Genomic DNA, 27,022 nt, shown 5'->3' with positions numbered 1-27,022 from the left:
CCAAACTGCCTCTCAAATTGCAGCCATCTACTTTGAGTTCAGATTTGCACAGCATGACATGAATTGGGCTGCAAATTATGCAGAAAACAGCCATCACATCCATCTGTGATGTCAAAATCCTCCAGTACAATGTGACCTGGTAGGATCTGCAAGAGGAAGAAGTACCTCGGGTCTGATTCCTTCCCTATGCGACGTGATGAATCTCCTCCCAGCTGCTTTTGGCCCAGCGTGGAAAGCTTAAATATGATTGAGGTTATGCCTGGGATATTCTCAAGAGCAGAACTCATTTCCAAGGGTGCGGGCAATTAGATTTTTTTTAATGGCAGAGTAACTAGAAAAAGAAAACACACAAATACACTCATACCTAATGGTAAACTGAATTTATTTCCTCTTGGAAAACAATTCCAGTAATCTCCAGGTTCAGACCGCAGAGTAAACATTAATAACAGTAACATACAGGTTAGTTCAACTGATTCAAGAATTTGGCTGTGTGAAATCATTAAGGAAAACCTTGAACACTCAAAGCTTCAAATGTATCCAGGAAAAAAAAAATTCTTTGACAGTCTACATAACAACTATTGCATATATAGTGATGCTACCTGTCACATTGCAAGGCTTACAAATATATATACGGGCCTTATCCAGCTGTGGGGTTCTGTGAGAACATCTCTTCATGGTTTGCAAGAATCTTCAGCAATAAAAAATAGTCTTGGGTTTAACTGTTGATATACCAAAAGAGAAATTCTAGGCTTAAGTGTTAAGAAAAGGAAGTCCAAACATAGTCTCCTGTGTAACAGGGTTGTTTTAATCTGTCTTCCTTGAAAATACTTTCTCTTAAGCCATTTTGCTCACATTTTTTTAAAAATCTTGCCTGAATAGGGCCCAAGTCCACTTGTCTTTATAAGACCATTTTAGTATCAGACGACATAATACATGTGAGACACTTTATATACAGGGGGTCTATCCGGTGCTCAAAAGTTCAAACACATGAACATCCAACAGTTTTGATAATACAAGTTTTATGGTACAATACAATGTTTCTGAATAATATACATTAACAATGAAAGTTTCGTGCAAAGAGTAAAATATGTTCCCTTTTTGTGCCACAAAAGTCATTCTCCTTGAGAGACCGTGCTTGCACTAACTGCTGTGTTGGGTCATCGTATGATTCTGTAATGAAAGGGGGAAAAAAAAAAACCTTAAGTGATTGTATTTTCATCAAACCAAGTATCTATAAATGCTGATTGATTTATAATGACCTAAATACTGTATTTCTGCACCCAGATGAATCGGTGCTCATGGGACCGGCTCCTCCCCTCCCCCAGTGGGAGCCAGGATGGAAGGGCAGGGCCAGGGGTCTCCCCTTTCTCTGCCTCTGTTTTGCTTCCCCGGAGACCGCCGCCCTACCTTCCACCATCTCTTCTTATGAGGATACGACCGTCTTTTCAAATGCCTGGGTAGCACTATTTTAACAGTTATATTTATCTGTGCATCATTTCCATTCATTACAGATGCTTTTGTTCTACTCACTCTTAGAAGGTGAACGTCTTAACAGCAGAGGCTCTATCTGTCCCTGAATATAGACTTTACGGGCAAGAACAGCCTGGCGGACAACTGACAGAGAGGACAGGAAGCTTCTCCAGTTCCTCTCCTTGGGGTGGGCTTGGTGCTGGGTCCCATCCTGGCGCAGGAGCAGATCACAGCAGCCTGCAACCTCCCCCGTCCCCAGCGGGTGCAGTCCTTGTTGTATTCTGGTGGCCTCCTCTCCATCCACACAGCATGTCCCCTTTCTGAGCCAACATCCCGGTTCCAAATTGTGAGCCGGCAACTGGGATTCCTGGGTAACTTATAACTACAAGCCAGGCCCTGGGGGTGAACACTGGGCCCCAGACCTGGGCCTATGGCCTGCACGGGGGATGGTCACAGGTCCACGGGACTTTCATTCGGAGCAAACGCCTGGAGATGGCCTGATGTGCACCTTCCCTCCGCTGTGCCTCCCCTGAGCCTCGTTCTCCCACCTCTCCCAGTCGACCCCCTTCCCCGTCCCTTCTGATCAGAACCTTGAGGTCTACCACAAAATACTACCACTTCATGCTCATCCCGTCTCAAACTGCTTTCCCCTTCTCTGATTTCCCACTGTGCTTTATACTGCTTATATTGTACGCATCCGGGGTCTCGTGGTTAGCTGCAATTTCGGCTCTCTCCCTGTGTCTGTAATTTTGGTCTTCATTCACTTATTCATTCTTTCACAAGCGTCTCTTGAATCCTGGTATCACCACCAGGCGTAGCCCCCAGGATTGTAGCACTCAGCAAAGCGGGTCTGGCCAATTGAACGACTGACAAGCTAGGCAAGGGCCACTGACGGGAGAAGGACGGTCTCTGCCTTCCCATCATCTTTAGAGTGTTCACAGTCTCAAGAAAGTCACGTGGGCACATGATGGTAAAGCAACCTGGTGGGATTATATTAGAAATGACCATAGGAGTATCATGCGTGCCTAACCCTGCCTGGCCTTTGGGGAAGGCTTTGCAGTGGATGTAACTCGTGACATTTTAGTTGAGGCTGGAATAATATGAATGAATATGAACGAAGAGGCATTTGGGAGGCAGGGCGGGCATTCCAGGCCAAAGACCCACGTGGGTAAAGGCAAAGAAGAATATGCAAGGTATGTTCGTGGACCTGCAACGCGTTCAGTTTGGTTGGAATCTTCTCAAGTGTCCAGAACCAACCATGCTGATGAGAAATAAAGATAGAGAAAAGTTTGCGGCCAGATTATGAAGAGCCCTCTGTACCTGGCTAAGGAGTTCAGGCTTTGTCTTGTAGGGAAAGAGGAGCTATGGAAAGTTTGCAGCAGAGGGCTTTGTCTCAGAGATCTTTGTTATCTTTTCATCCCCCACCAAACTAGCAAAGTGCCTGCCTGATGCATAAAGGATGCAGGACCAGAGGCCTCGCTGCTCAGGGCTGCCCAACTGGGGCTAAGAGCACCAATGGAGGAGACATGAGTCTTGTGAAAAGGACCCAGGTCTTCCGTTCCCTATTTCAAACTACGCCCATTTTGTAAGAAGATTGACAGCAAATAATGAGGATGTTATTTCACTCAGCCTTATTTAAAACATACCATTTTTATTAATTCAGTAAAAGACAAGCTGGATTTTAAATTTTTCTTTAGTAGTCCTCGCCTAAAAGTACATACAGGAGCAGACCAGTTTTATGCCAACTCTTTTTTTCTTTGTATTGATTCTAAATAAATACTTCTGCAAATTATTTTTCACCAACACGTAGACATAAAGGGTAATCAAAATACTGATGAGACTAAGAAACATTGCTATCCCCTTAAATATCAACATAATTATGATCAAAGAGGTTATAAACAGTAAAAAAGTTCAATTACTCAAAATGCAGTGTCTAAACTTTTTCATGCATTTTCCTATCTCAAAGAGTCAAGCCTGATCTTACAGAAAGGTGCTTTTTTTTTTTTTAATTTAAAAAATTAAGAAAATAAATACAAGAATCTATGACAATAGTTATCTAAATGGTAGAACGTTGACAGGAGGATGTGTGATTACTTTTTATCATAAAGTAAAAAACAGAAATCAGTTTAATAACATTATTTAAAAATATTTAAGCGCTTACTATAGACATTCCACATTCAATCGAATTTTAGTGGTTAATAAAGGAAGCTATACTGCAATCTATCCTGTGTTCTTCTATGTGCCTGTATTAAGATACTGCAGAACAAAAACCTAACACAAGTTGGCCATAATAGTTGGCAACAGTTGTTTCTTGGATGCTTTCATCCTAAACCAAAGCCATACAAGTCTCTTCGGAGCTGCAAAGAAATGAACAAATACATATGAATCACTTATTGCAACAGATTGAAGTTGCTACTATAAAGGATGTATGCTTTGCATATAAAGAGAAAAAATATATATCATTTGAGAGAAGGACAAGGGTACGGCTTGCAAAATTCAAGATTCAACAAAACTAAAGAGCTGTAATACAAATCACGTCTAAATGGGAAACCTGGCAGGAAACATGGTAAAGGCAGAAAGTTCCCTCGGTGTAGAGATACCTGTATACCATTGAGATCACTTTTTGTCCTTCTTTTTCTTTTTTTCTCCAGATCAGCTGGGGGTGAGGTCAGGCCTCCCAGTCCTGGCTCACCATTGTCTGTGATTCTCAAGGTGGCAACTGGGCATATTTGCATTGAAAACAAAACAAACAGGTGATTCTGATCCAGTCCTCAAGGGCTTGTCCTCACCACTTCTGAGGATCTTTGGGATGTGACTGTTTCCCTCCTCCACGCAGTACTTTGAGTCACTGAAAATACAAATGGCCTGATTTCATCTTCTGGAGGAAGGAAGGAATGTCTGAGCTGCACAGGTTACTGGGTTGGTTTTTAGGGGTTGGAGAGAAAGATGAGGAGTGTTTGTCTCCAGACTTCACTGAAGGTCCAAGGATAAGAGAAACAAGAAGTTGCTTCATGGGAGCCTTCCACCTATTTGGTGTGTTTTTAAAATCACAGACAGAAAGGGAGACAAGAAGCGAGTGGGAAAGATGAAAAGTAGACCAGAGAAGCGCTAAGCCCAAGGAGAGGGCAGGTGCCTGCCATATCTCCTCCCCACACCCCGCCACACCACAGAGCCCTTCCTGAGCCCCTGCAGCACAGGCGGGGACGCGCAGGGCGAGAAAAGGCTGCCGGGCCACGCGCAAGCAGCCTTCTCCTATACGAGTTTTCTGTTCTTTGGGTCTGGAGGAAACCACTACGCTAGAACAAAGCAGTGGGTAATCTCACCAATTTTACACAGCAATTCACAGTCCCCAAGGTACTTTAATGCAATGACAGGTTATGAGAAAAAATATCTGTTCCAATGAAGGGAAAGTGTTTTACATAATCGAGGAGAACATCAGTGCAACATCGACGCGGGCTGGGGGGGTGATGACAGAAAAGGAAGTTGGAAGAGAAGAAAACTTCTGCAATCCCACAGAGAGCCATATTCTACTCTGCAAAAAGCCATCTCTTGGAGACCCCACGTCTAAGTAACCGAAAATTGCAAACCATTAATCCCAGTTATGAACAGTTGTTTTACACGAGGGGGGTTTGTGTTAAAAAAAAAATCAAATTCACAACACACCTTAAAGCTTAAAAGACGATCCATCTAGGTATGATACTTTAATAGCCAGGTTTAAAACAACAACAACAACAGAAACACTCTTTACTGAAAAGGGCCCCATTTAGAAGGAGTTTGTTCTATCTTTTTTTCTCTAAAATGTGAAATTAGACTTAGAAAGCTAAAAAACAGATGAGGACCTTAAAAATTCCCTTCTAGCACTATGAATTTCTTTAAAAATATGAGATGCCTTTCATTTTACAAGACTGGAATTCTCATTTTGGGCTTGGCACGCTAACACATGATTAATTCAGCCTCCTCCTTTCAGAGGGCTGACCACATTTACTGGTCAAACAGTTTAATCCTATTTAAAATGCAATCCAAGCAAAATATTTTTAAATTAAAAAAAAAAACAACCCACCATCCCCTGTAACTGTTCACCTTGGCCAAACTATCCCATTTTCCTGTGATCTTGATGTGAATTTGAATATCTGTACCTATAACAAAGATGAAGTTAAGCTCTGGAGGAAAGCCAGGGGGAATCTACCTTCCCAGGGTAGAAAAATTAAGTCCCTAGCCCCAAAAACGGTGCCACAGCTTGCCCTCGCTTGTCCAATATTTTGACAGACCACGTCTCGTTGTCTGTGCTTTGTAGCCCTCTGTTGGCATCGGCAAAATGTTACATAGCAGTGATAATAAAAATAAAAACTGTCAGAATGGAAGTTTTGTGAGCTTTGTTGATTCAAAGATGTTAATCATTTTTACCATGAGTTGTGTATTTATAGCCTTTTGTCTCAAATTCTGACAAGCTTTTAAAACTAAGAAAAAGAGACAGCATGCTATTTTAAAAAGGAATGAAAAAACAAATATAACAAGCTTTCCACTAATTCACCATGCCATTAGAATCCCGAATTTAAACTGCAGTTGTATTCAATTTAAATGAGATGTTTTCCAACCAGAAGAAATAGTAGGCAATTGTGGCTTTCCAACAATGCGAGGCGGGAAGAAATAAAAGACACAGAAGGATTAAATGTGGCTGTTTCTTTCAACAGATGGTGACAGCACCATGGCAGCATGTTGTTTTTTCTTTAGTTGAAGAACGCACACATCCGTAATCAATCATCACTGATTAACTAATTATATTACCCTTCCTTTTATCACGAGGGCTGGACCTTTATCTGTAAGCACTATGGATAGCCTGCATGCTTTCATTTTTCTAGAAGCATATCCCAGTACACATACAGTCGTGCAGTTACAGGCTGCAAACAGAATTCTACATTATCGTCCACCTTTAAGCACTACTGCTTTTTTTTTTAATTTTTTATTTATTTTTTTAAACAAAAGCAATTGGTTTCCAACAGCCTGGATAATAAGTCTTTTGACCTGCATTCTTCTTTGACCCATTAAGGTCACCCTGTGCTCGGGCATATAGCTGACTTAGGAGATGCCTGCGAGTCCTACATTTTGTCTCCTGCCCACTCAAAATAAAGCTTTCTTTAAATGTGTCTGCACGGGTCCCTGAAGGCCAAAGAGGCATCCCCGTAGCGGGCAGTGGAGGGACAGAAGCTTCTGCCTTTATTAATGAATGCAGACCATTATGAGTCTGGCTGGCTCCTTCCCTGTTCCCAGAAGCATATACTGTACGTGACTTAAAATGCTAGAATATTGACACAAAGCGAGCCGGGCACCCCTAAGGAAAATTACTCCTTGGATATAATGTAGGCTCGTAACAGCTATTAGAGTACAAAATAAAACCCTCCGGGATCAAACTGACATATACCGCATTCTACCTAGTCCTCAAACATTAGAAGAATTTCTTTGTGAAGGCGCTCTCAAGGACAGCATTAAACTGACTTTTGTAGCAAATCTGCAGCAGCTTTTTGGCTTAGAGCTTTTAGTACTAAATCTCTGGTTTGAATCAATATAAGTACTATATCTTCTACATTAATCAATACATTTGGTTCAATACATGTTCTATTAAATTATACTTTCTAATCAAGAGTTTTACATTTCCACCCTCTCTCTTTTTTTCATTCCCAAGTTCTTTTGCTAGTAAAACAGCTTTAGGAGTGTATCTAGCTAATGGAGAGTGGCTACTGGGTGATCTCCCCCATAGGTTAGAGAAAAAAATACAATGGCGAAGAGTAGCCTTTGTCTTGATAAGGTTAACAGGATGTGAAGGCAGTAAATTAACATTTTGAAAGTCCACATGACTACCGAAGTACTCAGAGTTTTAAATTAATTAAAAGTGAATTGCTTCAGCTTTGGAAGTACTGTTAGAATTTCTAAAAATCACCCAAATCATCCAAAATACCAGTTAGACCCCGTTTTACCACCCCAGAGTTTCCATTGTCTACAAATCATATACTTCTTAGCTGGAGAAGTTTGGGGTAATTGTGTTTTCATGGGCCCTACCTGGCAAACGTCAGGAACATATATGTGGGTATGTGCATTTTGGTGAGATATATTTTAATGAATGTTCTTCAAAGACAAATGTATAGTATTTCCCAAAGTGCTCTGACAGTCTAAAACACATACTCACATGATGGATGTTCGTGACCAGGGTGGCTGACTCACGATTTTTACTTCGGCAGGATTCACTAAAATGAGGTTCTACACTTTTATTTTGATAAACAGCAATGGGATTTCCCAAACCGTCTGTCACGATATGCTTTTGCCCCTCTCTTTAATGCCATGAATGTTGCATTTATGATCATGTTTGCGCTGACAGAATTTCCCTTTTTATTTTTTCATATGGTAATGTCATCACTATGAACTTAGAGAGACACTGATGCATTTTCTTTTGACATTTCACAGTTCACATGGGCTTGGCCTGACATCTCAAAGCATTTTCTGGATGACACTAAGCTATATTAAAGCAAAAGGTGAAAGGGTATCATCAGAAGTGATCAGAAAAATACACGATATTAAGGAAAAGGACTATTAGGTTATTTAGTTTGTCCCCTTGTTGGACAAAAATTGTTTTATAAGGTTCATACTCTAGGCTAGTTTTAAATGCTTTTGGCAATGAAGCTTCTATCACACCTCCCATAGGAAATGATTTCACATTCTAATAAACCTCACTGAAGGACTTTTTTTGTATTTGCTGTTCTTTGGACATTCATGCTAAATATGCCTAGAAAAGGTTGGGCTGAGGTAACTCTGAAGCATGTGGACACTGGCATGTTTATGAGTTTATGTTCAGAAGGCTTGACCATGTATCTGTAGTATAAAGTTCTTCTATCTCACCCAGAGAAACCAAAAACACAATCCAGTAAGCTATTTCTTAGTCATTATACAAAATATGTCATTCAACTGCTTTGTTCTAGAGAGAGATGCCTACAAATTAAATAGATTCTAGAAGGCCAGTGGGACAAGGTTTCCCAACCTCAGCAGTACTGGAATGTCGAGGGGGACTAGTCTTTGCTCTAGGGGTCTGCCCTGTGCCCAGTAGGATGTTAGCAGCATCCCTGGCCTCTGTCAACAACATGCCAGGGGCACCTTCCCAGTCGTGACAGCCAGAAATCTCTAGACCTTGCCACATAGCTCCTGGGGGAAAAATCATCCCCAGTTGAGGCCCACTGCTTCCAGTGTTTTGAAAACACATTGAGCTTGCCGCGCCTGCTTGAGGATGCGACCTAGTCTTCAGTCTCAGAGCTATCTCCCCCCGTCAAATTACAAAAAAAACAAAAGGGGACAGCAAGAGGGACACATATATGCCACATGGAACTATGGCATGGCATTTAAAAAGATGGTCAATGGTGAGAATGGGCATTTGCTGAGAAATCAGGGAAAGGATTCTTCGAGATATATAATAAATGGCATTGCCTGTATAAATAATCATCTCTCCAAAAATGTCCACTCATTCAGCAGTTTACTAAGACCTTCCATGTACCATCAATGAACAAAGGTGGTACATTTTAGTGGCACTTAATCAGTGCTGCTTTAGAAATATTTACAATCTAATAAAGTATAAAGGGACCCAAATATTAAAATCTGGAAATTACTATTTAGGCTATGGAAACCACTCCCTACTCTGAACGAAACGCAAAGCCATCATCCCTCATTTGCTGGTCGAGCCAACAAGACCTGTAAGTGATACTTCAGAATAAAAAAGAAATGGTTTCAGAGCTGGGAGAGTTCTAGCAGCATCTGTTCCAACATCTCATTTTATAGGTGAGGAAATTAAGTCCCAGAGAGTTTAAGCCAACTCTCAAGGTCTTACAGCCACTGCAGCGGCTGAGCTGGCTTGTGGGAAGAAGCAATTGTTGAGCGGTGCAGGTCGCTATGTTCTCATCCCCGGGCTGGGCTGGCTGCAGAGACTACAGCTGCTCACCGTCAGGGCACTCACCAGGGACAGGAGGACAGGGTGCCATGGGCCACAGAGAAAGGGCGCCTCACCTCCTGGGCTTAGTTCTCAGAGGAGTCACACTTGCCCGGTGCTGGAGTGGGAGGTTAGAAGAGAGTGACGGGCTCCAGGGGGAGAGACCAAGCAGGAGCCAGGCTGAGAGTGGCCGAGGGCAGGGTACTGGTCCCTGTGGGGCTGAAGATCCATGCGGCTGGGCAGGGAGGTAGGGGTCACTTCAAACAGAGCCTATTTTCACCACAGGTGCTCTTTTGTTTACAACAGCAAACCAAGCTGGGAAAGCCAATGGTGGTGAACAATATCTTGAGAATACCTACCTAAAGCCAGCCTAGCCTTAGTCTAATGTGAGTCTTCAGAAGCCTAAGCAAAGACTAATTTTTAAAGGAATGCCATGTCCAAATTGCTAATGTAGAGCAATTTTTAGTCTTTTGACAATTAAACACTTCAGAGAAATAAAACAAGCCACGCTGGTCCACCAGCTTCAAAAGGACAAATACTGATGACGGGTCATACATGACAACGTGAACTTCGTAACCATTTCATTTCTCATTACGAGCCTAAAAATGGTAGTAAAGGGGATTCCCTAGTGGCCCAGTGGTTAGGACTCTGCTTTCACTGCCAAGGGTGCAGGTTCGATCCCTGGTTGGGGAACTAAAATCCTGCAAGCCACACAGCGTGGCCCAAAATTTAAATTAATTAATTAATTAAAAATAAATAAATAAATAAATAAATAAAATACATGAAAAGAAATGGTCGTAAAATTTCAGTCGCTACCTGACCCCTATCTGTTTTGCATATGGGACAGGCTTGAAATTTCCCTTTTTTGAACTGACAGGAGCATGCACTATCCACTACATTGAGGAAAAAGAAAAAAAAAAAAAAGGTGCCGAATTAGAAGAATAGGTTAAAAAGAGCAAAATAGCCACTGGGAAATACATTAAAAGTACAAAGTTTATTTTTAAAAGAGAATAATGAGTTGAGCTACCTGTTTACACGCATGGAGGCAACGGAAAATTTAAATCAAACTGCAGAGAGCCAGCAAAAATGAAAGAGAGGCCAGAGCTTAAAGATTCTGCTCAGATTCTAGAATTGCAGGATCCAGCGCATTGTGGGACAGAAGGCTTTGATAGGCAATACAGTCTAATAAGATATTCAGGGATTAAGTCAGTGCTTCACAGACAGATGTGTCCATGTGCCAGTTGTTGCTAAGCTTTAATTTTTTCCCCTGTAATGTTTAATTTATCACACTGGTGCTTTCTAAACTAGAACACCTGTAAACCAGGTTAAGAATGACCTCCTTCCAATTTTACATCCGTGAACAGTGCCCCTTCTTCGTGCTCTAATTGTAGATACCTTAAAGATAAATCTGTGGAATGAAGGAAAAAGAAGGCTTGGCTGACACTGAAATGTGTTCATCTTGGGTGAATGCAAATTTCCTCTCTGCCTGGCTCTGGGTGTACACACTGACTCATGATGCTCAAGTCATATTCAAGCCCCCCGCCCCATCCCAAGTCAAACACAATTAAACAAACTTCTGCTAAATATTTAACAGCCTCGTGTAGTAATTAGCAGCAAATAATGGGAGCTTAAATTGATAATTGCTCAGAACTGTCCTCTTGCAAACATTACACATTTCCTGCTCCTCCCTTTTCTCTTAGACTTTGAATCCCAGAAGGTTTTTTGTAAAGGGTTTAGTTAGTGAAATTACCCATCGTCACATTACTTGGCCCAAGATCTTGCAGTCAAGTTAGGTTGCCTGACCATCAGCAGCAAGATTCCGCCTGCATGACTTACTTCGCGTCTGTTTTTGAAATCCATTGAAAGTTATGTACCTGAAAGCTGTTGGAACAGGGCATTGATGTAAAAACTGACTGGCAGGCTTAGGATTTAAACTCTGTCCGCCGGACTCAAAAGGTCATCTGATTAGAATGGGAGAAGCACAAGGCATAGTAATTTATATTCAAAGGGTAACCTTTCTAGGGAGGGGGAGGAAGCACGAACTCTTCCTGCTTTTCCACTTGATATGGACAAGGATTCCCTTCAACCGATTCCCAATAATTATGAAGAATAGTTTATTGAACCTGGGCAAAGAGCAAAAGAAATGCCACTTCCTTGTAGTGTATTATTTCTTTTAGTAAAAACACTGCCACACTCTCTAGGAGGTAAACTCACAGTAAGAGTAAGTCAGCATGTTATAAATCATGAAGAATAACAGAAAACAACCTTTCCCCATCATAGGCAACCGAATGCTTGTCTACTAGGGCATTTGCTTTAGTAAATATACATACAAAGAATAGAACTGTGAAAAGACGATGTGTTGGTTTCCAGAATTTCCATAATGAAACTGCAGAAGGATGAGTGTGTGTGTGCACATGTGCATGTGTGTACACTCGTGCCTATGCTGGATGTTGGCATGAGTGTGTGCTGTGGAGCCGGGAGAGAGGTACATTCCTGCATGGGTTCTACAGGTAAAATGCCTGGTGTTTGCCTTTGATCTTTGGGGGAAGTCCCCCAGGGCTCATATTCCTGCATGGAGAATGCAATTAGAAGGAGCCCCAAGTAGGCCTCGCTTTAAATTCTAAGAAAGTCCTTTTAAAATGCGAATATTTCACAAGCCCAATTCCATTTGGGTGTCTCTCACTTTCAATTAAAAAAAAAAAAAATCCCGGTTTGGAGAGAAGAGAAATAATTCTGTACTTAAGTTTGGTGCTTTTTTCCTGGCTTGCTCTCTTTCCTTTCCCTCCCCCTTGCATGTTTTGTGTCCTGCAGAAAGCTTCAAGCCCATTTCTTTAATAATGTCCTGCCTCGCGTCCCCTGAAATCACCCGTCTGTTAGCCAGTGCACACAGGCAGGAAGAGAGGGAATCAGGAATGCCACGTGCATCCCTTATTCTACATGGAACCTTGTTGGGTCTTAACATACACTTGGATTCCCTCTTGTGCCTCATCTCTTCTTGTCCCAGAAGCTTTCAGGTCTTAAAACGGCAGAGCTGCCCACCACTCTGGCCAAGAAGAGCCTTTATTCGCTTCATAAACCCACACGTTAAACTCCCGTTCTCTTCCCATTTCCTGGGCATCTTTTCTGACGCTGCTTCTTGGTCTCTGTGGAACAGTCTCCTCACCCCTCATGGTGCACTGAGCTTCTAGAAAGACAGCCCTTGAGTTCCCCCCCGACAAAGCTGTAGCTATGGTGACAGTAATCTATAACCCTCACATCCTTAGATAATTTGCTGCTCCAAGTTAATTTTAATTCATTACAATAAAGCAATATAATTAAAAAAATAACTCCTTAAAGTGAAGTATTTAACATGATCCTGGAAAGGAAGACAGCTTCCGCTAACAGAGGCCCAGGCAGCAGGCATGGTGTACGCTCGCTCTCTCGTGCAAATTCAAAGGTGAGCTGTAAACAAGCCCACGCACCTACGCCGCTGCCGGGCAGAAAGGACTGGGCGGCAGGAGGCCTCTTTCTAATCAGTCCTCAAAGGAACCTGCCACACAGAAGTGGCACTTATTCTAATTTAAAGCCCTCATGCTTGCTTCAGTGTTGCAAAATTTATAAAAGAATAACTTCATTAAACCGCCTGGTACTTCAAACACAAATGCAAACCAGCCACAACATAGAAGGAGCTGGCCAAGAGGAAGAGAAATATTCCCAGAGTTGTTAACTCAGATATTCAAATCCAGTCTGCATTTGGGCGCTTCTCCTTCTGAGGATGGGTTTGCCCTGGAACTTTCCTCCACCAAGGATTTCTGTGCCATGGTCCTTTACTTCTATCCTGAGGGCCAGCTGCCCCTGTTAAGTCTGCTTAATAACACTTAAAATCATCCAAAGCGGTTCGGCAAGGCACGCCCCTTGCAGAAGTACATCTGGCAGTACCTAAATGAATGCTATTCAGTGCTCCTTTCCTGGTCTGCAGAAAAGATTGATTCTGAACGTGCCACGATTACAGTCCCCATTTACTTGGGTATATATTTCAGACTCACCTAAGTTGTTGAAAAACTAATGCAAAAACATTTTTTTCTCCTTACCCTCGGTCCTCCAGAAAGCCAGCAATAATAAGGGTTAAGTGGAAACATTCTGCTGAATTCATGCACGGCAATGGAGAAAAGTGATTGTCACATCCTAAAACACACACTTTTAAAGAAAATTCTTTTTCTCCCCTGAATCAAAGAAATGCCACAGTAAAAGAACTTCAGGCTAGATTCCTAAGCTACAATGCAGTTTGTGTCAGAACACACATCATTTCATGCTGAACTGTCAGCATTTCTCCAAATCATTTTTTTTCTTTTTGGATGCAATGAAAAGACAAACCTAGAAACCTGTACAAAACCTCCAAGCCCCTGTGCAAGTATGCATCACACACAAATTGGTCTATGCATTGAGAGCCTGGGGTCCCAATGATGAAGAACTCCTTTCCTGTTCAGTGTTTCTCATCACCCAGGTCCAAACGTGTGCTAAGATTTTGCTTCAAAGAGAAGAGAGTAGGCAATCACAAAGCTTGCAAATGGTAATCCATGGATGGATAAGAGGTAATGACCTTAGGGTGAAATCTCTTAAGGCGGATTTCTCCAAGGCGAATACCAGAAGACTGTTTATCCCAGCTGTCCTTCAGAACTGAGGAGGCGTTCTTGCTTTTGGTAAGAAGAGAGACCTATTATAGGATATTCATGCCGGGCTGACTGGAGGACAGACTGACACAGTAGATGTGAATGTTAAAGTTATCACCACAAAAATGCAGCATGATGTGTTTTGTATTATTCCTATTCCTAGGATAAACAAAGACTGAAATTAACTCTCCATCATCTTTATAAATTTGTTTTACAGTGCTGAAGGCTCTTTTACATTCACATCATGCGATATGTTGGAGAAGGTAAGCTTGTATTATTTTTCCGCTCCATGAATAAAACAGGGCTAATCAGATGGAATGAATGAGCTAATTCAATTACAGGCAGCCTTTATTATACACTAAAATATGGATTATTGATCTGGTGGAGTTGGCAATGCAGGATGCAAATTCAGTGAGCAAAACCTGCAGGTTTGAGTTTGGCTGTTTTTAACTCATGCTCAAGTCTGCTGGAACTGTTCTCGCTTTGGAAAAAACCACCAAAAGAAAACAACCCTAACTACTTAAACCCAGGGCTTCACAAGGGACCAGATGAAAGGTTAAGTCAGAGGGCTGGCCTGGGAGCCTGAGCAGGTCCCGGAGTGGGAGTGCGGATGTAAGCTCTGTCATAGTCCGACAATGGAGGGAGGAGACGTGGGCTGGCTCTTTGGGCCCGTCTGTGCAGTGGTAAGCGAAAACTTATTTGGGAGACTGAAATGTACTTCACAGGCATCTTGCTGCAGATGTAATCAAGTCGTGTAGGAAGCAAGAACGCCTTGTGGCGGCCCTGCACTCGTGAGACGGGCTTGTTTGCAATGCAACGCTGCACCGTCCTAGCAAACTCCTTTTGTCTTTCATCTTTGAAAAAAAAAATGCAGTAGCCAACCCTCTGTTGGAAAGAAGGCAGCTCTGAATATGAGGTCACGTGGGAGGAAAGCCTACGGCAGCAAACGCTAAAGGGAAAAAAGAAGGTGAGCTCTGATATCAGTGTCTATTGATACACCTCTGTTGTGCCTTCCCATTTCCCTTATAAACCTGCCCCGAGACTCTATGGCCTGCTGGGTGCTATTTGTACTCCGCTCCGGAGCGCAGACCAGACTGGCTCCTGGATTCCTTGTAAACTTCTCCCAGCTTCTCCTTCCCAGCGCCAATGCTCCTTCTTTTGACGGGGTTCATATCCTCTCTACCTCTTTATGGGCCACAGCTGAGTGCCCCCCACATGGCAACACAGACGAAAATATGCTCTTTTCTCCTCTGTTTTTAAAAACAGCCCAGAAACGGGTTCTGTGTTTTGGTAGGCATCCCTCCAAAGCATAGGTAAGTGTACATGTGGCCTGTTTTCGAAAAAGCTTCCAATGAAAGGGAGGAAGGAGGGATGCCTAACAATATTGCGCAAAGTTGCAGACTGTTCGGCTACAGTCCAGAAAATGAATCCAATTTTTCATTCTGTCATTATAAATATTTCATTGCAAATGGTACTGATTTTCTGCAACTGTGGTTAAGCAAAGGGCCTCTGTGTGGATATTTAAGAAAAGAAAAAAGGAGGAAGACAACGAGGAAGAAGGGAGGGGGAATGAAAGGTTAGCAACCAATTAATTTCTTACTTTCAATGTAAAAGATTCTGGGAGAAATTCAACAGTGATGTAGTGTGTGACTCAAAGAAGAAGAAAAAAAACATTTACTCTGCTCTTCTTCTGACAGTTTCTCATAAAATATCTGCAGTCCATCTATCTTTTAGTACTCCAGGCTCCTCGGGAGAGCAGAAAATGGTGGTTTAAAGCTCTCTTCAGTGCCAGTCTGCGGGAGATTGCTTTCCACAGGACTCCCGCTGATGGAGGCCTAGGGGAAGAGGCCCAGGAGTTATTCAATCAGCCCGAGACTCTGGGGCGGCTGGGGGTCCTTTGAGGGCTGATTAGAAAGCTGCCCTCCTGTTGCCTGCCTCGGAACAGAACGAAATGAGCAGCCTCTTGCTGAGCAGATTCTGCAAGAAGGAATTTCACCTGTCATGGAGTTTGTCAGAATTTCAGGATTTATCTTGGTGCAAAATTAATAAAATACCAACCAGGATTTCAGGCTGACTACTCAGCTTTGTCATCTCCAAGTGATCTTTCACCCAAGAAAACCTGGACATGGAGTACAGCCATCCCTGCCCTACTTCTCCTTTGGAGGGTGAGCGAGATGACGGGACGAATACCAGCCAGACGCCAGGATGAGATTCTGAACCAATTACACACAAGGCTGAATTACAGTGTGGGTGCTACTGTCTTAGTGGGTGACCTCTCACCTCACCACTGGAGCTCTGAAGGCTCTTTGGAATAAGCCCGAGTCTGGAGTAGAAAAAGGCCATTTCTGCAGTTTATAACACAGTAGTTTCCCTATGGCATCACATCTGTTAAATTCATATACTGGTGTCCCAGGCCTGGATTTGATTTATCTTATTCAAGGAGGACTAACAATGGACTCTGTTAAGAGCACATATTGTGAAACATTACACATTAATCTTGCTTCAGCCATGCTCGAGGAGGTGCAGGGTCATCTTTTGTTTGAACCCACACTGTCCTCCTGCCCCATCACCCTCTGGGCTCCCAGCAGAGTGGGGAGTGGGAAGAAGCGGGGAGGGGAGCAGGGAGGCAGGGGCACGAGGGGCTGGGACAGGGTGGGAGCAAACCACTGCTGGCTCCAGGCTGCAGCGAGTTTGGAAGTTCGGCAACCCCTGCTCATTCCGCTTCAGAAGATGGCTCACACCACACAGATGACCGCGGCTATTTTAGGTGGCGTTCTGTAAAGCCCAGGGCCTGATCATTTTGAGCAGAGGCTTTAGGTAGCCCTGAGGCAACCAGCTCTGGTTCCCAGAGTGGGTAGCATCACATCACAGAGGGGCCAGTCTGTGGGGACTGGGTTGGTGCTCACGCCACCAGCTGGTCCAAGCCCCTGGATAGAGGGGGCAAACATTTGTCAGATTCGACTCCGGACTCTGAACTCTGGTTCAGAACAGGATTAACCTGAGTCATAATGTCCACCTTGTGTTGCATCCCTGGTCTCTCACCACGGACCACAGGTGCCTCGTACTAATCGGTGATCGGCAGGGCATCCTTGGCTCCCAGAGCCTGCGATTGGTTTAAGGCCATTGCTGCTTCCCTGCCCATTTTCTAATCGACATTTTCTAAATGAGACATTTAACAACACTGTAATGCGTTCCTTCCAGCTCTTCCCCTAGTTAAACGACAAGCCCGTTTTGGAGAGCCACTTTTACAAAGCAGTTAGTTAGTCGCCTGACAATATCAATACCAGGAGATCTCAGGAAAGAGTGAGTAACAGAGAGAGAGAGAGAGAGAGAGAGAGAGAGAGGAGTGGTGGGGGGGGCTTGCAAGCGAAGGCACAGATGGTGGGCGGGGATGCAGGGTGCTCGCAGCAGGCTTCAGTGGAGATGCATTAACTCCACAGAGGGACGAGGGCTTCCCACCAGTACTGTCATGAATTATAACTGAGTATGGGGATGAGGTCTTAGTGCCCGGCTCACGGCAAATAGACTGTTCTATTTTCCTGCACAATCACCTTTCACCCTTATAAACTCCAAGCACAGCTCAGCATACTGCTGATATTTGATAGTATCACGGTAGCCTTTTATTTGTCTAGAAGGCACACAAACTCAGCAGCTGTGCCCAGTGCTGTAAGTCAGATAATTATAAAATTAAGTTTTGGCAAAGTGAAAAAGGAAACCTTTTATGGGCGATTCGGGTTTCCGGCGAGAGATGGTCTTCTGCCATCTGAGGGGCCGCATCAAAGCAAAAGGAGGGCACGAAAGAAAGATGCCAGCCTCCCAGACACGCTGGGTACAAGGGAAAAGCCTCCTCTTTGCAAACTTTGCCCTCCTCTTACGGGAAAGCGGTTCCTGCCCAGTGACCTCCCCCATACCCTCCCTCCCTCCCTCGATGAAGTTATCAGTGAAGGAGGCCTGTTATTTTAGGCAGTTTAAAATTTCACCACTTTTAAAGGACTCGTTTACCCTGCCTTTCACTCCCGTTTAAAGCTTCGGAGTTGCTGTTCTAGATGACAGCACCGCGAGCACCGCTTTTAAGCACTATTCATCTCACCCGCCACATCTCAGGCTTTCAGAGAACACTGCTCTCTCCCCAATGAGGGGAACTCACTCCTTCATAGCTGCGGGGCAGAGCCTGTTACGAGCTGTAGATTCGCTGCAAATGTAACAATAAAGGATACAAATGTGAATTCCTCTGAAAATACACACATGGCTCTGAAGCCTCCTGGCCTTAGCAAACTCAGTGAAGGACAACCTATCAATCTTTCTCCAAACGTGCACCAACAGCTCACTTCATGCGGCTGGCCAAGGGATTGCCACATGCTGCTGGCCAAGGGATTGCCACATCGACGGGTCAGAGGATGCTGGAGTGGATTCTTTGCCCATTTCAGGGGATTGAGCGTTGAAGCCCATGACTACCTTCTCTCTAACTCTAACTGCCACAGCAGGTGGATATGGAAGTGGTGTTTTCCAAGAGTCCGATCGAAGTTTGTAAACACAAAGAGTCTATTCTTGGCATTGTGTCTGCTAATGTGAGAAGACTGATCCATGTGTAGAGCAAACATCTAAAACAGGAACACACGGGAGACTTCAACGTGCCTCCCCGGATTGCAGAATGTTCTAGAAATTTGGAGGTCCAGCTCTCGCCCAAGGATCTGCCTGCAAGGTGCTGAGACAGAGTGCTGTCTTTGCAGGACGACTGTGCCCGCAGTTTCTCGCTCCTAACAGAGGCAGATCTTCCAGCGCTGTGGCAGCAGGCTGTCTTGGTGACACAGGAGCCGGCAGGGCCAGCAGAGCCCAGCCAAAGCGGAATGTGGCAGAGGTGATGAACATTTCCAGGGGGTGGGGGAGGGGAGGGAGTGGCAGCAGTGGCCGCAGTGCTCTTCAGTACACACTAGCTGAATGCTCCATAAGGTCGCACTGATGGCAGTTTGGAGATGGCCATCTGTCGTCAACTCTGGGCCAGACAAAAAAATAATGTAATGGCAGATCGCTAACAACAGGGCTGTTGGAGAAGGGAATGAGTCCTAGAACGGGGAGGTGGTGTTCCATCTCTTAATAGCAAAAACCAGCCATCGATATGAACATTAAGGAATTAATGGATGGAGAATTTTTAAAAACCGAGCTGGGGTGCTGTAGAAATGATTCAATGTAAATAACATGGTTTTCGCTTAATGCAAATACCTCTGTTGCCCCTCCTTCGGTCCTATTACCCACTTGACTCTTGAAAATGTGACTGGTAGGACACATGGTGAAGCAGTGAGGGCCAAATCTAGAAAAAGGTGAGCCCAGGTTGTGCCCCCAAGCATGCACACACGGATTAGGGATTTATTGGTACAAAACGGGTAATTGAAAACTCATTTACTCATGTAGTCCCAATGAGTTCATTGTGATAATCGTGCTTATCTTTCCGTATGCTTGCCTAATTTCTAAGTGCAGTTTTATTAAAAAGCAAAATAAAGCTACTTCATCTTTAGATGCATATGAATGCTATAAAATTTTAAACTCCCTTCTTTGCTCAAGAAAAAGGGCAGCTTTGATAGGTTTTTTTTTTTTACTACTGCTTACATGTTAGGAAGAGAGAAGGTGCAGGGAGGGAGGAAGGGGGTGAGAGAGAGACTAACAGTCAAACTGAGGTGAGCCGTGCCCTATTTCTTTGTCCTATATGATTAACTTTCTGCCTTCAGTGGTAAGGCCAATCAATCCTGATTGAATTATCCAATATTAACAGCTGAAAGTGATCACAAGTAATGGTGAAAACACAGATCCAATCAATAAATCAATGCAAACGATTCGGTTCCCGGAGATCCGATCAAATAAAAGAGATAGATCAATTTAACCACTGAGCAAATTAAGTGGAAGCTGCCGTAGCACCAGTTTACTTCAAAAGCCCCGAAGGCCCACAAAGCAGAGAAATGAGGCGGAGTAGAAGCGGACCAGTTCCAGAGCCACATGTTCCCTTGATACAGTTTATACTCCTGCAGCCCTCTGAGTCCGTATGATGCGTTTAAGGACTGCGAATTCAGCCCCAAGAACAGGAGATACACAGAGGTCCAGTGGATCGGTGGCAGTGGAGAACTAAGGTGTGGGGCACAGACCACCTAGGAAGAGGCAGGAAGCACACCCCACCACATGACTGTCAATATGTAACCCGGCTATGGCAGGCCCAGACATGGTGATGGGCAAATCGTTCCAGTCTGAGGGTCCCAAAGGGAGACCACATGATAAGGCACAAGGCAGGACAGGGTTTACAGTCTTACAGCTGGAGTGGGGATAACGAAAGGAATTTCAAGCTCTGTTAGAAATAAAAACAAAACAATTGAAAAATATAGAAAAGTTGTGAGAAGAAGATGAGTTATGAGGGGCAATAGTTTTAGAGACACTTCTTATAGATGTGCTGTGAGCAGTAAGACACACTTTTCCACTCCTCTTGTTTGCAAAAGAGAATTTCGGCCTGACTCTGAGAAAAATATGAAAACAAGCTAACACTAAAACAAACCTTTCCCCACACTACACCCCGATCCTACCTTGTCTATGTGGAGGGGCAAGATAAAACTTTGTTTCGGCCACTCATCTTTAATTTCGGAGGTGGGGGGGCGGGGGAGAAGGGTTAGCTTGTTTTGAAATACATTTCTGAAAGCAAATTTAAATGTTTACTTTTACAGTTATGTGCTACAAAGAAAAACCAGAACTAAAAAGAAGCTCGACTCTTTAATCCTTTGAAAAAGATAAATGTTTAAAAATAAGAATTTTTACCTGGAAACCAATTAACATGAAACTATGTCAAGGTATGATTAATTGGGAAATTGTTCCAGTGAACTAGAACAGAGAACTAAGGAAACATCTGACATGTCCGGGATAGAGATTTTATTTCCAAGTAATGATGGATCTTGACCTTGTTTACTGAGGTCAGCATTAGGGAGAGGGAGGGGGTCCGGGAAGCAGAGCTCACCCAGTGCTTCCCTGTTCCACACTCTGCACTGACGGCTCAACATCGGCTACTCCACTGCACTCTCACCAGGACCCTGGGGCTTGGGCAGGATGCTCTGTTGTCTCCTACATGCCCATTTTACAGATGATAAAATGGAAGCTCAGGGTCCATCGCTTGTGAGCGGCAGTGACCAAAATCAAACTCTGGTGATTGTTCTCTGTACTTCATGCCCTTTCCCTTGTACTAAGCTGCCTACGTAGAAATCAAAGCAAAATAAAACAAATTTTTAAAAACCCCATAAAAACTATTTTGAAAATAACCATTAACTATTTGAGATTTTATGGATGGCTAACTCTCTCCCATCCACAGATACCGGAAGCATATCCATCCTTCAAAACCAGCTTGAATGCTTCCCACATGATGACTTTCTCGATTGCCCCAGCTGGAGAATAAACATTTTCTCTTGGAATACTTAGAACAATTTATCACATATTACCTCATATGAAAATCTTTTCTAGTAGACTTAAATATTATATATTTCTAATTATTTTTGATATGTCATAGAGAGCTTCGGGCCATGGTAAATTGAAAATGATAAAATTATATTTTTATAAATATTTTAAATTAATTAATATATTTTCTTACCTCAGAACGGTATAGGGATGATAGCAGTCTATAGTATGGTATCTGTGGTTTGGCCATTAACAAGGACTCTTTTTTTTTTAAAGGCTCACTTTTTTTTTTTTTTAAAATACATTCAACCTCTTATTTTTATTTTTGGCCTCACCATGCGGCTTGCAGGATCTTAGTTCCCTGACCAGGGATCAAACCCGTGCCCCCTGTAGTGGAAGTGTGGAGTCTTAACCACTGGACACCCAGGGGATTCCCAACAAGGATTCTTCAATGCCTCAGCATGTATTACTTAATACTTTGAGACACAAACTTATATAACAATTATTAAAAGGCTAGTTTAGGTAAGGAGCTAAGTTAGTGAATGACCCAGTCAGCCACACAGCAGCCACATTTCAGTGCTGTGCTGTTGTCCTATATGTCCCATTCCATATGCAGTAATTCATTTTTCTTTCAGAAATGTGACCATAAAACTTGAGCAACAGTGACGCTGTGGTGTGAAAAATACGCATCAAAATCAGGCTGATTTGGTGGGAAAGTGATTTGAGAAGAAAATCAAACAGCTGTAGAGACAATTACGTATTTAAACTTCAGCGATAGCTGAAAGTCTTGGCGTATCCCTCAGAATGTCAAATCACTACTTTATTTTGTATGTAGAAAATACTGCATCCACGAATTAATGAAGGGAAGGCCAAGTATCAAAATAATCTTTGACTCAAAAAGAACTTAATACCAGAATCTCAGAGCCTCAAGTTCATCTAGGCCAATTCCCCCTCTTCCCACCGCTGGAATTCCCTCCATGTCCCTTACATTCACAACATGATGCCTCAGAGAAGTCTCTATGGGGACACATTGGAAGAGGATGATTTGATCACTGCCACTGAATTGTAGTTTTTCTAGAGGCACCAATTAAACAGTAATTACTGTATTGAAAGAAAGTGGCCTATTCAACAGGAGTTTTACAAACACACCACTTGCCCACACCTGTATAAACCACTTCGGATACAAATATGCATTGTAGGATATTATTCTTGGACCATACTATCCTTCTCTCAAAGCAGCTTCCTTAAGTTCTGCAGAAAAAGTTTTGAGGTCTATTAGGAAAACATGTGAAACATTCAACATATTCATTTGCTTTTAAAATAACAAAATGTTCACTTAGTTCAAATAATGCACTCTTATTCCAAAGCACATCTTCCCTACCAGCATGCTAGGTGGCCTTTGAAGTATATTAAAATTCCTTGCAAGAACGGGGGAAAACTCTACCAGAAGAAATAGATTATATCCTGCCAGGAGTTACACATTACACATCCCTGGACTGGCATTTAGAACTTCTGGTCAGAAAGGTCTAGAGGTCATGCAAAGACAATAGCTTTCACACTGGCAAGTCCTAGATGGAGTGTCCCATAGAAACAGAGGTTTCATCTTGCTTAATTCTAAAAGCAACTGTGGTCTGTGATGTCAAAGGATAATGCCTAAGTCCTTGATTCCTGAAGATGGACAGTGTATTATGAGGAATTATTTGAATTCTGACTAGTACTGTTAAGTGATGTTAATGAAAATAACACATCTCCGTGTGTGTGTGTGTGTGTGTGTGTGTGTAATTTTATATCCAACAAAGCACTTCTATCCTCAAAAAGATGTTTTTGTGTTTTTAACTGGGTATAAACAGTGAAAGAAATGTAAATTACTTATTATGGTCATGAAATCGTTTATGCACCATTAAAAGATACACCACAGTGATGTTCCTGGGCAATTCTGAACGCTCACCCTAAACCTACCCTATTAGTCTCACTCTGATATAAGAGCCAAATAAACTATATGCTTTCAAAGCTCCAATCTCCGGTTCTTGGGCATTTGGTTTATAAAATGCCTCTTGTGAAAAGTCCTTCTTTCTGAACTACTAATTAGTGGCATAAAAATGTAGATGAGTTTAGGTGGTGTGACATGGATCAATTTCAAAATCTGCATTAATTTTCATACCGAGGCATGAACTACAGTGGGCTGGTAAAGGGGCTTCATTTTTCTACTCTGTTATTATTTTAGGTACCGATCTTATTTTCTATCATCACCTTAATTTCACTTGATTTCCCCCCCTTATTCTAGAAATGCACAAAACTGTATTTTTTGTATACCTACCCCGACCGCTTTCTATGCAGGAAATAAATCATCAATATATAAAAGTCATATTAATTCCATCCTCTAAGCACGGGTATAAAGTGACGTGAGTAATGAAGACAAACGCACAGGACTGTGAACCTCTAAGTTCAAATCATAAAAATCAGAAAGGTCTCAAAACTAGAAGTAAAGTTAACTCTGATCCATTTTTCTTAATGTATTGAAACTAAAAGCCATTGTTATTACTAGGGATTTAAGAAAACAGACCTACATAGATATTTCAATGACTGTGGATATTAGCTGTAATGATTATCACATATTAACTATAAATACTGTTCTTATCAAAGGAATGATGTACATTTTAAGCCTGAGTATTCACATCAAGGCCAAATATGTATGATTCTGAGTTGTGGGATTGGAAAAATAAGGCTACAGCTTCAGATTATGAAAGAAGTCTTATTTGGGCCCAGATCACAATTTGAATGAATGAGTCAGAAATGTTTTGAGAGATGTTTGACCTCATAAGGTCTTAAAGACTCAGAAACAGTTTTGTGTTCGGTACTATGTCTTCTATACCAGCAGTTCCTAGTGTGGCTGGGGGACCTCCGGGGATCTCCTAGATCCTCTCAGGGAGTCTGTTAGGTCAAGACTAGTTTCACAATAACATTAAGACAATGTTTGCCCTTTATACTCTCATTACCTCATGAGTGTACAGTGGTATCTTCTAGGGGCTACTTGACATTGGAAGATATAATTTCTCCAACAGCTAGTAGAATTGTTGATTTGTGTATTTTTGCGTTTAAAACATTTCTCAATTTTGATTTCTAATATGGAAGATATCAACAGATAGTAACCCACATAGATCAAAGCCCTTTGTGGTCTTCAGTAATTTGTGTCAAAGCATCCTGAGATCAAAGAGGTGGAGAACCCCTGGTCTATCCAGTAATGGAAGGAGAGAATACTGTACATTCCATGAAACCCTAAAATACGCCATAAAAGAAACCTGGAGTCCTGAAGGATGTGCTTAATTGCTTAGTTTTGTCTGCTGGCCAATGGGCCACAGGCCACCACTGCTGGAGTGTGGCGTTCTTTTAATGAAAGACATTCAAGTGACCAGCAGGTCAGTAGCATTAGAACCTACTAATATAGTACAAAAGTGGATTTGTTGCAAACTTTTTTCCAGGAACGTTAGATAAGAAGCCAGTCTCTACAGAATCTGTACAACTCTGATTTTAAGCTACTATGAATTCCGCTTCACAGTTTACATACTAATTAACAGCATCATTTAGGTGTACTAGCCATATCCTTTACAATCTCACAAACTCAAAGGACTTATCCTTCCATACCTATTGCAATAAGAACTATATTTTCCAATAGAAATTTAGGTTAGTTTCACGAAGTATACTTTTAAATAATCGTCTAACTTGGTCTATCTTCTATATTCAATTCACAAACAGATGTGACAGAGTAGAATTCTTTGAAGTGATGAAAAGTAATAGAGCAACTTTAACATTGGTGCATTGACACATTATAACACTTAAATAGCGTCACCCATTCTTTCATATATATTTTATCTGACGTCCTTATTTGCTATTTGTTCACTGGTAGGATGAAAGCTGAGATGATAAACTGTAACTTCCTTATTTTGATACAAAATTCACATAAATATGGCTTCCTCAGAGCCCAAGGAGGTCCAAAGCTGCCCCAGGGTCCACAGCGTGGGATGGGAGATGAAGGAGTGGGTGGGGCTTTGGGTCCCTTAGTCCTGCCTCAACCACATCAATCACATCAGACCCTCTTCTGGTTGTTTAGGGAATTCAGTACCAAAGGAAAAAGAAAATCATCCCCACCCTATTTTAGTCTAAATAACTTTACTGATAATAATAATGCTGACAATAATGAAATAACTTTGAATTCTAATCCATTCTCCTCCAAGGGCACCAACAAGATTTAACAAAGGCATGTTACTCTTATATCATTCCATCTGAAACATGAAGATATTTATTAGACCCATTTTTCAGATGAAGTAAGAGGGGGAAAAATAGACTTATTTTCTTTTCACAATAAGGGACATTTCTGGGTTAGGATCCAGGTCTCTGACTGACACCAGTCTATTGCTAAGAATAATCAAACTGACCAAACATTTCTATTATATTTTAGAGTTTATACCCTACATTCAGACCTGTTATTTCATTTTTACCTAACAACAGCCCTGTGAGTGTTACACCTGTCTATTATTTCTTCACACCCGAGGTTCTGAAGCATTTTGGACCAGTGCAAGGTCACACATCTAGCAAGTGGGACATTCAAGGCTAAAAAGTCTTTGGGTGCCAAATTTGCAACTATAAGGCTGTCACTAAGTAATAATTATTCTGTTACGTAGAAGAAACACAGTGGATAAGAGTATAGCTTCTTTCTTCTCTTCCCTTCTCCCTTCCAATTTTAAGCCCCTCAGGACAACAATAACCTGGACATCCATCCAGCTTGTAGCCCAGTGGGAAGAGAACATGAATAAAACAGAGTTTGGGAGAATGGGCCCTGACAAGTGAGGTGAACGATCCTACAGTCCAGTAAACCTGACCCCTAAGTCTATCACACTGGGTCAGAAGATCCAATTATAGGCCTGTTCTAGTTCTTTTTATGATTGACAGCAGCCAGGGGCAAAATGACTTTGGTGTCTGTTAATCCGGCCTCTAATTTTCCCTTTGCCCCAGTACACACAAAGCATCATGGTGGCCCAGGGTGAGTGATTCCGCGAATCCAGATTTAAAACGCCCTTGTTTCCTATAAGAAGAGCAACTGAGTTCAATGCCAGCCCTCCTCATGGGGATATTACCTGCAGCTCTGTTTGGAAGAAAAACTTCTGTGGACATTGTGTGCAGTCATAGATCTTGTCTTCTTGTCCATGGGCAGAGAAAATATGCTGCTGCAACTTGTTTGCTTGAACAAACACTGCAATGATAAAAGAAGAGTGAACTTGGGGTTATTTTCATTCCGAAATGCCCTCCGTCCATGACTCCCTGTGAGCAGCTGCGGACAGGGCAGCATGAATGGCATACCTTCTGGTGGTGACCACTGCCAGGGGCCTGGGGGGAGGGAGTCACACGTGCTCATGGCTGGGTCTCTGGCTTTTGTTAAGATGCACTCTACCGGGCACCTAACTGAACCCAAACAGCTCCAAAGTAAAGGTTTATCGAGGCCCTGCCCCCCATAAATCTTTTAAAA

At 42.5% G+C, this 27,022-nt stretch overlaps 1 protein-coding gene across 5 annotated transcripts in view; it reads right to left on the bottom strand.

Moving 5' to 3' along the window:
- Positions 1-363: 363 nt before the first annotated feature.
- The window catches only part of ZNF521 (zinc finger protein 521), a 281,926-nt gene continuing 255,267 nt past the window's right edge, over positions 364-27,022 (bottom strand). For all 5 annotated transcript variants that reach the window (XM_049697670.1, XM_049697672.1, XM_004273739.3 and 2 more), the window contains 2 exons: positions 26,634-26,749; positions 364-1,170 (listed from right to left, as the gene is read on the bottom strand). In XM_049697670.1, the coding sequence (XP_049553627.1) occupies positions 1,141-1,170; positions 26,634-26,749 (146 nt within the window). In that variant the 3' untranslated portion in view covers positions 364-1,140. The remainder of the gene's footprint in view (positions 1,171-26,633; positions 26,750-27,022) is intronic.

Source organism: Orcinus orca, chromosome 15 (assembly GCF_937001465.1).
Source record: "Orcinus orca chromosome 15, mOrcOrc1.1, whole genome shotgun sequence".
Classification (NCBI taxonomy): Eukaryota; Metazoa; Chordata; class Mammalia; order Artiodactyla; family Delphinidae; genus Orcinus; species Orcinus orca.
This window is presented reverse-complemented; position numbering and strand designations above follow the sequence as displayed.